General features: G+C 42.9%; 1 protein-coding gene across 5 annotated transcripts in view; it reads right to left on the reverse strand.

Moving 5' to 3' along the window:
* Positions 1-17,472, reverse strand: part of khdrbs2 (KH domain containing, RNA binding, signal transduction associated 2) — a 77,543-nt gene that overhangs the window by 55,339 nt on the left and 4,732 nt on the right. For all 5 annotated transcript variants that reach the window (XM_042066230.1, XM_042066229.1, XM_042066227.1 and 2 more), the window contains exon 2: positions 5,203-5,330. In XM_042066230.1, coding sequence (XP_041922164.1) covers positions 5,203-5,330 — 128 coding nt within the window. The remainder of the gene's footprint in view (positions 1-5,202; positions 5,331-17,472) is intronic.

Below are 17,472 nucleotides of genomic sequence, written 5' to 3' on the forward strand. Positions count from 1 at the left end.
TATTTTTAAATGTGGTGCCGTTTAAGAGACTACAACTGGGCACAGCCTTGTCCTGCTCTCTGTGCTGCTATGAATCTGGAGCAGTTGCTTCAGTGCAAATCCATCGACCGGATGTCCTTACAAGGCTCAAGGAATTAGCTGTAACCTTATGAAATCTGGCAATCAAAGACATACTAGGCATCCAAACTCAAAGTACACACTAACACCCTGGAATGAGTCCAGTACTCTATCTACTATGTGCAGTTAAGCTGCTTCACCAACAAATCCATCTGTAGAGAGAGTGAGGATTTTGACTGGCAACAATGGGAGCTCCCCCACAAGTTAAACCACTGGACTTCTATTTTTCCACAAGATTCTCTGAGCACCTGAGTCAATACAAGGATACAAGGATACAAGGAAGTTTATTGTCACATGCATATAGTTACTGGAAGTAAGAAATGCAGTGAAATTATGTCTGGTGTCAGCCTATTTGTGCATTTATGGGGGGGGGGGGGGCACCAACAAGGAGCACCCAAGAGCAACAGGGGCAAGGAAAAACTCCCTTACCAAGGAAGAAACCTTGGGCAGATCCACGGCTCAAGGGGCTAACCCAACTGCCAGGGGTCTTGGTGTGTGTGTTGGGGGGATGACAGGGGAGATGTGATAGTGTGCTGTGTATGTGGGGAGAGGGCAGTGTGCAATATGTGTGTTGGAGAAGCTTCCTCATGAGACAATGTGCTGTGTATGGGGAGGGGGGGGGGGGGGGGGCAGTGTACTGCAAGTATGATGAAGGGACTTACTATTGCAAGCAGAGTACTGTATGTATGATGTATGTGACAGTGAAGATGTGTGTGTGGGTGGGAGGGGAGTGGAGCAGTGACTGTGTGTGTGTGTGTGTGTGTGTAGTGTGTGTGTGGGTAGGTGGGGGCAGTGTGCTGTAAGTATGTAGAGGATGTGTGTTGGAGAAGATCCTGAAGACAATGTGCTGTGTATGTAGGGAGGGGGGGCAGTGTGCAGCAAGTATGTAGAGGAGGCTTACTGTAGCAAGCAGTGTGCTGTATGTATGTGAGGTGATGACAGTGATGATGTAAGTGTGTGTGTTTTGTGTGTGTGTGTTGGGGATGGGGGTGGGGTGGCGCAGAAAGGCTAGGCAATCAAGGACATGGGTAGATAAATGGAGGAGAAATCAAAAATAATAAATAAAAAGTTCTATGGAGATGTGCAAAAGTTGGAGAAAGTCGTGTGTGTATGTGTGTGTGTGTGTGTGTGTGTGTGTGTGTGTGTGTGTGTTTTGACGTGTGATGAAATAAGAAAATAAATAAAAGGTCTGTAGCATAGGGAGAGGGATGTAAAAGTGCTAAAAGTCATGTAGGTGTGTGTGTGTGTGTGGGGGTCATGAGTGAATGAGTGCAAATTCAGTATAGTGTGAATTCAGAGTTGGGAAATGTTTGAGAGTGCTGAGGAGTGAATGTGTGCAAAGTCAGTATAGTGTGAGTTCAGAGTTCGGATGGCCTGGGGATAAAAACTTCTCCTGAGTCTCTCAGTTCTGGCTTTGTGACTACATAGGCGTCTTCTTGATTTCAGCAGTAGGAATAATCCATTGTTAGGATGAGAAAAGTCCTTCACAATCTTTTGGGCTCTTAGAAGTACTCTTCTGGAATAGATATATTGTAGAGCAGGGAGTTGAGTTCTTATAGTACGTTCAGCTGAACGCACTACTCTCTGCAGAGTACTACAATCTCTAACTGTGGAGTTCCCATACCAGGTGATGATGCTACCAGTACTAAACTATCCTCTTCATACGGACGTTCCATACACAATCCCAGTTCACATCGTAAGCCGTTCAAACAAATAACTAAGCAGAACCATTGATCCCCTCTCCCCAGAATTCAATAATACTGTAAATCAACATGAAGTTGGTGGTGTGATTACTTCAGCCTGAAAGTAGGACTGATACTCCACAAAGCCGAAAAGTGTCCAGCTATTATAAATATTTTTGAATATTTTTTTTTTTTTTTTAAATGGCAAGGCAATTTGTGGATAGGAATAATGAGGGAAAAGATGTCAAACCAGAAAATCCCCAGAAAACAGAACACATTGCATAAGACTATATAATGCCAAAACAATACATCAATCACTGAAACAAGTGACTTTGAAATTTCTACAGCATTTAGATACTACTTACATCTTTTTTTGTCAGCAGAGAGCAGACCACTGTTTACTATAGGCTTTGCAGTTATAGCAGTTCAAGGATGAAGATAGGGAGCAGTCTGCATTACTTTGAGCTTAATTGCATAAATTAATACCAGCCAGCTTTAATGAGAACATCAAAGAATCTTTGTTTAACTGAGGATCTTCCCAAGTCACAGCAGACAGAATCTTGCTGTGAGATTTGCCTGCTTGGCTTTCCATGTGACAAGATTTACTCACAGAGCTGCCCCAGCAAAATAATGAAATGCAAACCGTGATGTACTATATTGCTGTTAGTAGGATAAGGCAGACAGTGGTCCCAAGTGAAAAGGGGTATTCTATTATCTCTCTCTCTCTCTCTCTCTCTCTCATATTCTCTCTTTTCTGTGAATTTTCTGCTTTGCCTCTTGGTGTCTTTGTAAACAGGCTGCAGGAATGTATTTGTTGCAAACAAACACAGAACCTGATACAGTAAAGATATTCAAAACCCAGTGTCGGAGGAGAGCAACAGCAAAGGCATATTTTGAACATTCACTGAGATGACTGATACAGCCCCCAGTTCCCTATGCAAGAGTAATGCAGAATCTACCATAATTCAGGAAGACATGTGCCCTACATGATAGCATGGGCAGACCCTACAACACAAAAGTCCTGGTGCAATTGTTGAGATTGGTGGAAAAAAACATTCATTACCATGTATTTACATTGAGAATAGGTGAAAGTTTACACAGGGAATTAAATGAGAATTCTGGCACTTGTCAATCTGGGCCCTGTTGTCAGATCTTTGAGTACTGCCATTGGAAGGATGGGGTGGGGGTGGGGTGGGGGGGTCAGTGTACCATTGCTGTCATGCTAGTGGCGAGAATAGCTGGGTGGCTACAATGCTATCAGGGGCAAATTCTGATGTCAAAGGGGCAGACACTAACAACACTTTTTGTGCCACTGAAGAGGCTCATTATGTCATCATAAGTTCTGTGCAAATGGACAGGATCCCTACAGAGATACCCCTATGTCTTTTTAATTCAGTAAATGTAAACAGCATCATTTCAGGCAGTCACATAGATAGCTACCGTGCAGCAGGCTCTTTGTTTAAATCAGATGGCGCGGCAAACACAGTGGTGAGAGCACTGTTTTGTGTGTGGGTTTTTGGCCGCTGGCTTCTGTCTTCTTTGGTCGCTTCCGGTAAAGTCCAGACTAGTCGCTTATGAAATACATGCGAACACGTTATACCGGCACAGATCTATCTCTGTAAGAATCGTTTTCATGTTGTTACATAAACATTTAAACGCTCAATGATCGTTTTTTGGAAATAGACTTCATGTATTGTTCTCCATGTAAATAGGAGAAAGGAATGAGTTCAACAACTTCACCCGACTTTAAGAGACCGAAGAAGACAAAGGTATGTGACTTCCTGCACAAACACTACAATTATACGGTTTCTTTACATTTACTGCATTAAACAGTCACAAGGGGGTATCTCTCTAAGAACCCTACTGAGAGGGCTCAGGGCTCTCCTACAACAGTAGAGCAGCTGTTTAGTGTGTTAATGTTGTTTGCTAACAGCTATTATTACACCTAAACCGCTCAATGGGCATTTTAGGAATTGTGAAGGCATGCAACTCCAGATCAGTAAAAAACCTAGTCGGGATGTATCTGACTTATATTGTTCAGTTAACCACAACACAGTGAGCTTCTGCTTGATCTACTACGAGCTGCTTGTGTAATTGTGTGTAAATGTTTTATAGTGCCTGAAAACACTGACAATGTTTGCATGCTGTCTGTAGCGCTTCCCCTCTCACATCCAGAACGAGTCTTTAATCTTTCAAACCAGCCAGAAAATGAAGACAAACAAAAGGAGCACAAGGAGGAGAATGGAGAGGAAGGAGGAAGCGTAGTAGAGTGCGCCACAGCTGTCAGCATCTGGATTTGCTGTACGCCACCAAAACGAAACGGCCTCAGCTCAGTGTAGCGGCAGCCATGCCATGCACGGAGGATCCACAGCGACCCCCCCCCACCCCCCATCTCTTTGCCTGACCTCACCAGCTTCCCCTGGCCACCTGTCTAAGTCTCGCAGCTCCAATTATCTCATCCTGAGATCACAATCCCACCGTAAGCCGACCCAGCGGAGTTCTGAGTCCATTTTGGTCAGGATATGAATATTCTGATGACAAACCCCATCTGTTGGCACCATCCAACGCAGGAGTGTTTCCTCCAGTCATTTTAAAGCCAGTATGTTCTCCTTTGCCATGAATATTTTGCTGATAGCAGGTGCAGGAGATGAATTGAACTGCCCCTCTCAAGACAACCATGAATAGGAACAGGCAAATTCTCCAGGCACATGGGGAACACTGGCTGTAATGGGCTACATAAATGGAATACAAAAATATGTGGGATTGGGGATTTAATAATATTCTGCTGTTTCTTTTGCAAGTATTTTGATGTATGTTTACGGTGGTGTTGCATGCCTTGGATGGTGAGGAAGAAATGTTCTTGTACACAACTGAGAATATTTGTCCAAAAAAGCCAATAATGAAATGTCACACAACATTGGAGCTGTGGAAGTGAATGGGAAAAAAGGCTGGCTGTTTCTAAATGTCTCAAAGAGCACTGTTGCCTTTTCTAAAACCATAGAGAATGGCAAATTTAAACGTGGTCCATCTGTTTCAATCAGGAGACGGACTCTATCATAGCTGCTGTCAGGCTCAAAACTGCTTTTGATATCACTTGGGGCAAAATAACCCTGTCAAAACAATCTGTTTGCATATCAGCAAAATGACCGCAAAGATGGTATTGGAAGTGAAGGAAAATATTGTATCTGCTTTTTTGATGGTTTATCTTGGCCCATGGGTATGATGCTGTTACAGTGAAGAAGTTAGTTTTGTGATAGTCCATCAAAATGGAGATCCATTTCAAGAACAAATTTTGTTGAATAGTGTCAGAGTGAATACATAGCTATATACAATAATTTGGCTATTGTCAGTGTTAAGGTCTATTATGCTTATTCAAGTGTGAGAACTCACTGCAATATCTTACCTTTGGGTACTGCTGAACTGGGATGAGCACTCTTTCAGAAAGTTTAATGTTTTTGTTGCTGATGACATCCAGGTACTTCTTAACTTCACCATCTTTCCGTAGTTCATCCCCTTCAAACTTCTCAATTTCTGTAAGAAGAAAGCAGTGCATGTGACAAAAGAACTGTGCCTTGTTGTGTAAGTCTCTAAATGGGCTTGCACCTTCTTATCTGTCAGAACTTTTATAACCACATGCTCCATCAAGGGCACTTAGGTCTGCTGACCAAGGCCGCCTTGTAGTCCCACCATCAAGGTAAAAGAGCAGGGGAGATCAGGCTTTTGCAGTAATTGGTCCTAAACTATGGAATGAGCTCCCACTACATATAAGATTGGCTCCTTCTTTGCCTGTTTTTAAATCACATCTTAAAACTTACTTTTACTCCCAGGTTTTTAACTCAGTATAAGTGCTTACTCAATCGATTTTATTTTAGATTTTGTACTGTTTGTCTTTTACATGACTTACTGATATGTTTGTTTGTACCACTCCCCCTGCTCTTGTGTATTGATCATTCATTATCTGTCTATCAACTTTTTCTTATTGTACAGCACTTTGGTCAACTGGTGTTGTGTTTAAAGTGCTTTATAAATAAACATGACTTGACTTGACTTGTTGTCAGCATTTCACAACTGAGTGAAAGTGCTCACACCGACATTAACTGATATTATGCTCAAACACTGATGAACTGTGCTGACTATTCAGGATAGTGTTGATATTATAACCTTATGACAGTGAGTCATTTATGCCAAACATGACCTGGAAAAAGAGACAGAGAAATGAGATTGGCCCATTACTTCTTGCTTGATACATTTTTACAACACAAGGAAATTCAATTGAAGTCTAGCAGTCAAAAAAATCAGCTGTAAGATGGATGTTAGCTGGATGAGGTAGAAATTTTTTAACAAAATTTTAAAAAGTCAATTTGCCACTGTAACCCTAACCTTAACATATATTTAAATTTTATTCATTTAGCAGACACATCTATCTGAAGCAACTTAAATATGTCAATTACATTACAAAGGCCATTGTCCCTGGATCAATTTGTTAAGCGCCTTGTTCAAGGGCACAACGAGGGAAGCCTTCACCCAATCCCACATCAACCCATATCTGGCCCTCTATCAGAAGCGGGTTCAAGCTCTGCTGAGTTAAACCCTGGTCCAGCACCACTCACAGTTAAGCAATAGGGGAACACTCTATGCTACACTGTTAGAAGTGGGGGAAGAAAGGAGAGAGAGGAGGATGACAGCGGAACAAAATGGAGAGAGAGAGAGATAGAGAGAGAGAGAGAGAGAGAGAGAGAGAGAAGCTGCTAGATTATCTTCCCACTGGAGTCAATTGTTCTAAACGTCACCCCTATCTGTGGCAAATCAGCCAGGTCTATTTTTACATGAACGCGACAGGATCCGGTCTTCAGGGGCAGCGGAGAGGGAGGGAGGGTGGGGGGGGTGCAGCCTGTGGGGCCATCTCCATGCAGCTGGAAAGTTTTGGCAGCCGGGCGAGCGCGAGAGCGCCCCGTGTGCAGCCACTGTGCCGTGCACGCCTCAGTTATCAGAGGAGTGGTTCGGTGTCCTCTCCTTGCACTCTGGGACTCCAACTGGAATAATGTTGCCTCTCGTAGACTAACCATATCTGGGAGGGACAGTTTGGTCTCTAAGGGGCTAGAACAACTATAATTATATTTCCCCCCCAAATCAGACAGAAAAAAGCTGACCGCAAAAGTCTTCTTGACTGCAAAGCCGTGGGCCAAAACTTGAAAGTATTTGCATAGTAATGTCAGAGTAGACACTAACCACATAATGCATGTGGTCAGTGTCTCAATGTGGAAATGGCTGTCTCAACTCAAATAATGCAATTTGTTATAACAATGCAATGCATTAATACTGACATAAACCTCCCTACACGCAAGCACCAGTAGGTCAGCACACAGAGGATGAAGCTTTCACTTCATGAATTCCTTTCGTTTCCATGAAAGTTCTAAAAGCCATAGATGACAAACTGTCATTTAAAGTCGACCTCTATCGTGTTTCTCTGGATGTTAAATAAAACTACTTATTGGTATAACCGCTTGTTCTCATCGCTCAGCTCATGGTTTCCGCAGCACAGTAACTGTATGTGGTGCGCATTGCGGATTTAAATGAGTGCCCAAAAAGTGAAAATGCAGTACCTGTTACTTGCACAGCTACAAAGATTAATGATGATGATGTCAGTGAATGAAACCTGCCACAGTAACAGTTGCATCGATGAATATAAATGGTTCTCATCACTGACTTATTAACATCTCAACTGTTGTAGAGATAGAAAAGAAATATTGGAATGCCATGCCAAGTTAAAAGCATGCGTAGAGCACCAGAGCACCAATTTTCATAAAAAACATTTGTTGTTGTTTTTTAGCTACAGAAGACATAAACAAGCTGTATGGGCTATCTTCCAGCTGCGAGCTGAGTAGGAGAGAAGAGCAAGAAGTGCAACCATGCAAGGCCTCTTTACAGCCTCGCCTCCGTGTGAGTGAGCAGTGTGTTTGGGTTTCACTTAGTGGCTACAATTTAGCTTAGTGAAGCACGGCAATGTTTTCTTGCCATCCATCAGCATACTGTATGTGACTTATAGTAACTGAGACACTGGCCTAAAAATAGATGAAAGACCACACTGAAATAATAATATGTTTATTCCAATATCCTGCAAAAAACAACAACACAAAAACATTTATTTATTCCGTTTGCCCTTCTGTTTGCCTTTCATTGCACTGCTAATGTTATGTACATAGTAAAGCATGTATTTTCAGTGTATTTATTGTTTGAATTTATAAGGTTCATAATATTCATAGTTTCCATTTGAGACTGTGTTCTGAGTATCATCACTGTCCTTACTGACATGCACTTTCTCTCACTTGGGCTGCAAAGACCTTTGAAGTGCTACACAATTGTCACTTCTCTCTTTCTCTCTGTAACTCTCCTTTTTGCACTCTCCCGGTCTCTGCTTAATTCACTTCAACTGCATCTCACAGAAGGGGACAAACTCAACCTAAAGTGAGAGACATTCCACACGCAGGTCTCAGCAGTGAGGAATGAACAGCGTGTGATTTATTGGGCTGATTGTTTCCGGCACACAACTGGCTGTGGACACAGCTTTCTCCTCCCCCTCCTCCTCCTGATAGAGGACCGAATGAGAGAGAGATAGAGACCGAGAGAGTGAGACAGAGAGAGAGAGAGAAAGAGAGAGAGAGAGAGGGAAAGAGAAGAGAGGGCCGAGAGATAGAGACTGAGAGTGTGAGTGTGACACAGAGAGAGAAAGAGAAACAGAGAGAGAGAAAGGACAGAGAGCGAAAGATAGAGAGAAAGGTGCCAGATGGTCCCATTAAAAAAGTGTTTGCCAGAGCACACTCCCACTCCCACGTCCAGCCACAAAAGAGAACATTTCCAAGGAAACTATTTATTTGCTCTGTTTCAGCAGCGGTTTGGGCTGCTGTTACAATTGACTGGCAGGGAGCCCTGATGAGTCGGGGCCACTGACTCGTTCTCTGCCCAGTAAACAAATGTGGCCAGCTGGCGGCGAGTTGCAACACAAATGCAGCCCGAAAGGCACATCATGCTTTTTTATTATTGAGCAGCGGTGCTTCAAGGCGTGGCAACTGGAGGCCCACTAGAGAGACTAAACCAAACAGCAAACAGCACAAGAAGTAAGACCTCCTGATCGAGACTGTGTTTGCAGCATTAAAGAGTAAAAAAAAAAACACTGAAACAAGCAATTTGGGCTGTCTTCTGATATATTCATACAATGGTTGTGTGTCATGCAATAGTACTTTTCCTAGCGCTAGACCAATGAATGACAGGACATCCTGTAGAGTGCATTTTGAGCTCGGACCATTCCTTCACACCCCTTCGGCAGAATGCCAGTGATCAGTGAGCTCCTCCGTCTTCCGACTCTAACCGACTCCAGCTTTATCGGCGCAGTGCCTCCTCCTGCTTTAACAATCACTGCAATTAGCACAGCCAGGTGGTGAAGGCAAAATACTGGGGAGGAGATTTACTTTCTGAGCCTCGAGTACACAGCTAATGTCTGGATGAGGAGAAAACACACACACACACACACACACTCCCTCAAAGCATCAAAGGCCCCAGTGTTGCCTGCCTTGCCATATGGACACCTAAGCATAGGTAAAACCAGCGACACTTCTTACAGCTACTGCACTGAAGATGGTGGATGTTCTCAGAAGCAAAAACAAAACAATAAGAAATCATTGTTGGAGTGCTTGACTCAGAACTTTCTGTTCCACAGTTATAAATATGTATTCCTGATATCTTGCATGGTGTTTGTGAGCACCCATCCCTGGTCCTGGATATTAAACTGCTCTATCTTCTCTGAATCTCAGACACCTATTCAAGGTATTCTTTTTATTACAGCGTATCATTTTTGAGGCACATTACTGAATCAATGTAATCGATTCGTGGGGCTTAGTGTTATACGAGCCTCAATATATCACCTACAGCGAGAAACAGTCATGCTGCTTCGCCAAATTTACAACCTCAGATCTTATCAGAGAATCCGACCTGCTTGGTGCTTAAAAGATGAGATGACCTTCTCCGGGGAATCTCAAGGTTACCAGATGGGACCGATGATTTATGTGATGCACATTACAATAAGTTGCTTCTGTTGTACTAGATGACCTTAAATATTTGTGTGCATCACCATTTTCAGTTTCAGCACTTCTGTATGCTTGTTTCCATGCATGGTTGTTTGAGGGTATGTGCAGAGCCTGTGAATTTGTTGAGTTATTTCATATACAGATGTAGACGGACATGTCCAGAGGCTGTGTAAGTGATATAATTTTTCTCAAATCACCTTAGAGTTTTGTGAAGGACAACTCTGACTATCCGACTGATCACGCCTCCCACTTGACTCCTGCTGTTTCTCTCTCTCTCTCTCTCTCGCAGCCACTTTGACATGAAAACCAGGAGAGGGTGGCACGGATTCTTCAAGTGTGCTGGTCGACAGATGTCAGCACAGCGGGTACCCGGAGTTATCAGGGGGTTCCCGAAAATAAATCGGGAAAAAGACTCACACTAATTAACTTGGGAAACTAAGGGCAAACACGTTGGCTGTTTCCAGAGCTTTGGCCACACATAGCATGTACACCATGCAGTAAGCCAGATGGTTTGTTTTGCTCATATTGATAGGGTACATCGTCAGGTTTTCATTTGTTTACTACATTGTTTGATGTATATGCTCCTGTATCTCCTTTACAGTAGTGGTGAGCTGCTCTTTCACAGAAAGCAACATACACAGATTTCACACAAAAGAAAACATAGACATGCAGGTTTAGAATAACAACATGTTATTCTAAACCTGCATGTCTATGTTTCTAAACCAGGTGGAGGATACAGTACATGCTGGTAGAGGATACAAGCTGCTTTCAAACATACACATAATCGCCTCTCTCTCTCTCTCTCTATCTCTGTCTTCAACAAAGGAGTAAAAGTGCCGTTAATTGCAGTGAGGTCGCTTAATTGAACCTTTGCCTTTGGCTAGCATAGCCCAGCGTGGGGGAAATGAGTAAAATGTGCTTCTGCCAAGCGCAGGCACTAATACGGCAGGGGCAAACTGCATCTGAGCTCATGCCCTGCTGTGCCTCACTGCAGACACCTCTGCGTGTGTGTGTCTGTGTGTGTGTGTGCACATGCGCATGTGTTTGTGGTACAGAGTCTCATTTGAACTTAAACACTGCCTGTGAGACAACAGAATGAAATGAACACTGGGTTTGAATGAAGGGGGCCTGGGGTTAGGTGTGTGTGTGTGTGTGCATGTGTGTGTGTGTGTGTATGTGCATGTGTGAGTGTGTGTAGGGTAGGCTTGAAACTAGGCAAAAACTGTGAAAATAGATTGAGGGGCATTTGGGATATGTTGTGGGTCCATACTTGTCTCAGTCTGAGTCAATGCTGTCTCATTTAACAAGGGAGAGGTATGGTGTTGATAAGTTTATGTCATTTTGTCACTCATTGTCAATGTTCACCTTAAAGTCCCTTCATGGTCGCCATTTTTACGTAACGGTCTGTCTTTCTTAGCTCAAATTATAAGGGAAAGGAAAGTAGGTAAAGTCAGGCACATTACACAGGACTTAGAAATGCATAAATGCACATTTACTAAACCCTTTGAATTAGTAAGGTGACATTTCATTAATGAGCATAATCAGTGAAATTACAAGGGTTCGTTTCACATTGGTTCAAAAACAAACATACATTGTTCAGAAAATCTCCAGGGTGCAGATCGGATGTATATGGCCAGTATGGAAATGTGCGGGGTGTGTAAATGTGCGGTGTGTGTAACGGCAGTCCACGGTCCAGATAGACACGTTCTCCATAAAGCAGTGAAGCCGACAATTTAGTGTATTAAACACTCCAGTATGAAAACTCTTAAACAGACACGTTAACGTAATTTAGTGTAGACAATGTTCGTCACACTCCAGTGTGGAAACTCTTAAACAGTTTAACGTCGAAACACCAGTATGGAAACTATTAAACAGACAATTTAGTATCGAACACCAGTATGGAAACTCTTCGACAGTTTAGCGTCAAACACCAGTATGGAAACTCTTAAACAGACACGTTAATGTAATTTAGTGTAGACGATGTTCGTCACACTCCAGTATGGAAACTATTAAACAGTTTAACGTCAAACACCAGTATGGAAACTCTTAAACAGTCAGTTTACGTATGGGCTCTCAGCGGATACCCCACAACAGCAAACAAGGAATTCAACCCGTGGCCTACGTCTCTCCAGTTCAGTCAGTCAGGGCAGGGATTCCTGAGGGGAAGGCTTATTGGCAGCTAAAAAGCTAACGTTTTTAACTAACTAGGACTGTAATCCAGGGATTAAACGACCTGTCTGCAGCACTGTTTTGGTCACGTCTTGCTCCTTTCCTGCACTCATGCTTTATGAGACGCGGAAACTTATAGGCCTAATTAAGGGAGGTGTGTCTTAAGCAAGGGACGTTCGGCAAAGTCGCAAGTCGCACATCTCCATTTGCCGGAGCGTCACAGTGTGTATGTGCGTATGTGTGTGTGTGTGTGTGTGGGTCTGTGAGGGTGGAAGGACAGTGAATGGGAAGCCCTGCTGTTTGCAGTGGAATGAAATGGAAGGGCCCTAGAGATGAACTATGGGTATTGCACTGCCAAGGCAAGGTCCCACATTGAGGGCTGATCAAGTGCAATTCAGGGAGCCTGTGAAAGACACCGAGTCATTTTATTGGAATGAAGGTAGCCGGACTCTCTCATGACTCGGCATTACCACATCAGAGGGCACCCATGGCAATAAACTCAGTTGCAAGAGGGTGGAAGACTTGAGGTGTTAAGGAGGTATGGCTATCTCCAATATACAGAGAAATGCCTTACAAATAGCATTCCCAAACCACTTACACATACCGTGCTTTCATACACATATCTGTGCTTATTATATGGGCGAGTTGACGTGTTAGGTAAGTACGGCTATCTCAAACATACACAACACACTTACATACTGTGCTTGCACACACATGTTTGTATGGCTGCATAAATTCAGGAAACAGATTGGGGGACAGGCAACGTTCAAGGCTTTGGATTAATCTGACTGTACATTTGCTCACTGCATATGATTTGAGAAATATATGGCATAGCGACACCATGTAGACTCAGCCTATATGTAGACTTAGGCAGAAATTATGGGCACATTCCATCACGGTAATAAACAGTAACAAATTGGGTGGAGATTGAGTCAAAGTCAAGTTAAGGATGTGATCCGTCTTGGCATATTGTCTCTGCAGCGAAAGAGGCCATTAAATACACCTCAGGTACACACACGGACACACACACACAAACACACGGACACACACACACACACATTTATTTACTCCTGCTGTGCACGGGCAAATGATGTAATCACATAGTGACTACCTGTAATGTTTGTGTTAGTGTGTAGTGTGTATGCACGTGTGTACTGTATGTGTATGTGTGCGTGTGTGTGTGTGTGTGTGTGTGTGAAAGAGAGAATCAGGGGGAATAGTACTGTATATGTGAGTGTAAGGAAAACAGCCAATAAAAGTCTACAACAAAGATACAGAGAGTAAGGAAGAGTTTTAAAGACTGAAGACAGGGTGTTCTCAGTGGTGCTTCCAGTCCCTACACACAAGCAGCTGAGAGAATGCTCCCTCCACAGCAAAGGCCATCTGGGTATCTTAAATTCTCTGTTGTTTCATAAAAAAGGGAAAGCATGCAGGGGGAAAAACAGTAAATTGATACACAGACAATAGTCAGTTTCTAATTAGGCTGGCTGTGTTCCCTGGCTTTCAGTGGACTTTTTTCAGGTGTGTTGGAGGTGAGACAAACCAGATGGAAGAGCAAAAGTCAAAATGGAGAGAGAGAGAGAGAGGGGATGAGTGAGACGGTGCGTGCAAGCTTCCCTAGCATTCCTACACTTCTGGAGCACATGCCTAGTCACGTCTTCACAAAACTAAAAGACAATCAACTTAGCATTTCTTTTGTCGTTGCTACATTAATGGCTGTGCTAGTCAACAATTCTGCACTGGTTATGACTGTATAAAAAGCAACACCTGGGTTGTCTTCTTAAGATAAGTTATTGATATTTCCGGAAGGTTCTGTTTATAGTACTTTCCCATATAGCTTTTGAAACTAAAGCTTTTGAGTTCTTTTAGCCTTTCAAAATAATCAACCATAAGGAAGAAGGAACATTTTGTGAACAAGATTGCTAACATTGTGAACCATCAGATGTTTTAATGCTTGAAAAACAGGAAATCTTTCAGATGTTCAAATGGAAGACACTTGCATACACCCTTACAAATAGATGCAAGATTTTGTTAAAATGGCTGGGAGGAAGGAATAAAGACACATGCCAGCACTCCAAAAGGAAAGAGCATATTGAGGGTCTGTGCCATTATCCACTCTTTGGGTAAGGGCACTGAGGTCCTTTCACACCTGGGTGGCATACTTAATGCAGTGCTTTGTGGGTCAGCGTACTTAGCCAAAGGCCGCACCCTGGGGGTTTGGAGGTGAGCGCAGAGAGAGAAAAAATGCCCGAAGTGCAGCCTGCACTCTGGACCTATTTGAGAAACAAGGCACACATGGATACTTAAGCAAAGCACACAAATACACACACCAAGTGCTCAATCATTCAAGTGCGGGGACTGGGAAGAGATCTATCAGCGCATGAGCATTTCTCTTCTGCCTTGGTCATGCACAAGGGAAGCCAAATTCTCCATTTCAATTCCATTTCACCACTGTGGATATGGTATTATAGCCTCGTGAGACCATCCTCGTGGACGCTCTGTTAGGACGTCATACGCTTCGTTGATCTGATTGGTTGATTTGGCCCGTCTATCACCAACATAGATGGTGATAGACAGATGGTTTATCCAATCAGCTAACCAGTATTTTCGCCCCTTCCCAAAAGCTCTCCAACTGGAAGTTCCCAGATGGATATGCTGAGCAAATGCGAAGCAATCCATCTGGCGGAGTCAGGTTAATGGTATTAATGGCTGCATGCAATGCAACTGTAACATTTGACCATATCTGTGAGATGAACACAGCTCTGATGTTTGTATGGTCTTGCCTGATCTGCCTCCCCTCTGTTGAATGATGTTGGGATGACTTGGGGTGAGGCACTGTTTAAAGCAAAAGGTCAGTCTGCATAAAATGATGGGTAAATTGATGGGATCTTCCCATGAGAGGCTGAGACAGATTAAGGGAGTGAATACTACAGTAGCTCTAGGTGATGCAGGTTCGCCTACTCAGAGTGAGATGCCTTCAAGTTTGTGAGAGATCCAGGGTTAGGATAGAGGAACTTGTTCTAGAGCTTTGCCTCCTTTTGTATAATGTATAATACCAGTTGAGCCTGTGCTGGTAGATTACATTGGGTATAGATCCACATCTCTCTATATTCAGTCTTTTTCTGCTTTTTGTAAGACATGTTTCTGTGTTACCATTAGTTTTGGTGCCTTGGACTTCTCTACGCCCTCTGAATAATCCCAGCTACTGTATAAGCACCATTTTGTCCATCCTATTTTTGGCCAATGTGAACCCTTCTTCCACCTCACCACAACTGTGAGATATGCATAAGACTTACGGAGGCTACACCATAACTGAACTTAACTGAAGCGTTTCATTCCCGTGGTGTCTGCTGCAACAATCAGCTTCCACTATAATCAATATACGTAACTGGCTCCACCAGACGTGATATGTGTACAGAAAAAAATTAGACCAGTCTTCTAAAAATATTTTTACACTCAGACATATTTTTACACACATTTTTACAATCGGAGCACTTCAGTTGCAGGCCCGGGCCTTATTCATAAAATCCACGCAACAACCTTTGATCTTTTTGGATTCTGACACTGTCAGACTATTTCAAATACAGGTGAAAGGTCAAAGAGGACAGGAGCTGTGCTGTTTGAAGGCTGGCATATATTGCAATCCTAATAAAACTTCTAGTAGCACTTTGAAAGTAATCACAGTTTGTTTTCCAAAACCTATTACCAGGTCATGCAGAGAGGGCATTATTTCATTTGGAAAGCTACAGTTATTATCAAATTACACAACTGTGTCCATGTCCTTTAGTGAAAGGAGAGACGAGAAGCCAACTGTCTCAATGTCTCAGAATCTCTTGAGCATTGAAAAGGACATATTTTCTTAAGTGACACATAATCTCACTTGAATGTTGGAAAAATGCAAGTCTTATGTCAAGCAAGCATCACCAATCTATGAAAATACCTCCAGATCAAAAAACAGTTGGCAAATGTGTACCTGTTAAGAAGCCAACATAATGCATAAGGAGGATAATCATGAGGTATTGAATGCATAGATGAACATAACAGATGTGTTTCATGACATTAGAAAACTCATTGCTGTTCAGGAAATGCCTTGGCTATTCATTCGTAGTAGAGATGCACCGATAGATCGGCTGGTGACCGGAATCGCCCGATTTTCACGTGATCGGCCATGACCGGCGACCGGCCGGTCAGTCTGAGACATGCCGATTTTATGCCGGTCAAATGCACTCGTGCGCCGCAATTGTAACAACACCTAGCTGAGTTTGCAAAGTTTGAAGAAGCTAGCAACCAGGCCAACACTCAGGGCTGGATGTAGGGCTACAAACAAAGCGCTAATAGGCTACTGAGTTTTTCTATGCAGCAATTGGCCTACTGCGTGGAATTTACTAAGCTGTCACTTCATTAGGCTACGTAAACATCGCTCATCACCGCCCGTCACTGCCGCTAATTGCGTGCCCGCAGCTGAACCACAAGCGCTGCTGAACGGAGATAACCGATTGCGACATTAAAAATAATCAAAGTTTAGCGATCATAGGCTACATAATAAGATGTCAACAAGCAGCGACATACAGTAGCCCTAGTAGTTCTACTCCACTTAAAAAAAAAAAAATACTCGAACTATTTACTGCACGTAGATTGAGAAGTGGATGTTGTGAAAGTGAACAAACGATAGCCTATTACAAAGGCAAACAAACGTTAAAGTTGCTTTTGACATAGTAGCCTACAATGAAGAAAACTGATGCTCTGAATACTGAATCAGCCGTCTCTGAAAGTTTCTATAGCCTAATTGATGCATTTAACTGAATTTGGATTTAATTTTTTCACCGCAAAACAGACGTGCACTGTTTTCATATATGGTGGAGCACCTAATCGCTATTAGCACTTCTCCCCTGTGTTTGCGTGATAGCCTAGGCCACTACCACTTTTCCCTCGCCCTCCCATAAATTCTAGCCTGGGTGTTCCCATGCTGCCTTGCGCGCGATTTGATTCACGCTGCTAGGGCAGCCTGGAGACCATGGAGCAAATTTTCGCCTGAGATAGGGAACCAATCACAGAACAGGGGGGAAAGCAAGACGATGATGAGCTATGCACAGACGCATTTGATAGACATCCGTGGCACCCAATAAACGGATCTGGGCATTTTTTTCAAATACGAGAAAATAAACGTTTGGTTCCCAGACCACGTCTCATTGAGAAGTGGTGGCGCTAGCCAGGCTACATAAATTCATCAATGCATATGAAAATGTTACATGGTAGCATGTTCAAATGTATCATGAAAATTATTCTTATATCTTTAGTTGGATATTGGATGTGAGAAGAATAAAATGGGTGTTCCATAACTTAACTTAATCCATAATTTGATACTGCATCTGAAGTTAGACCTGAAGAAGAATCTGACTGCTCACCGGTTCCATTTTTTTTAA

Source organism: Alosa sapidissima, chromosome 16 (assembly GCF_018492685.1).
Source record: "Alosa sapidissima isolate fAloSap1 chromosome 16, fAloSap1.pri, whole genome shotgun sequence".
Classification (NCBI taxonomy): Eukaryota; Metazoa; Chordata; class Actinopteri; order Clupeiformes; family Clupeidae; genus Alosa; species Alosa sapidissima.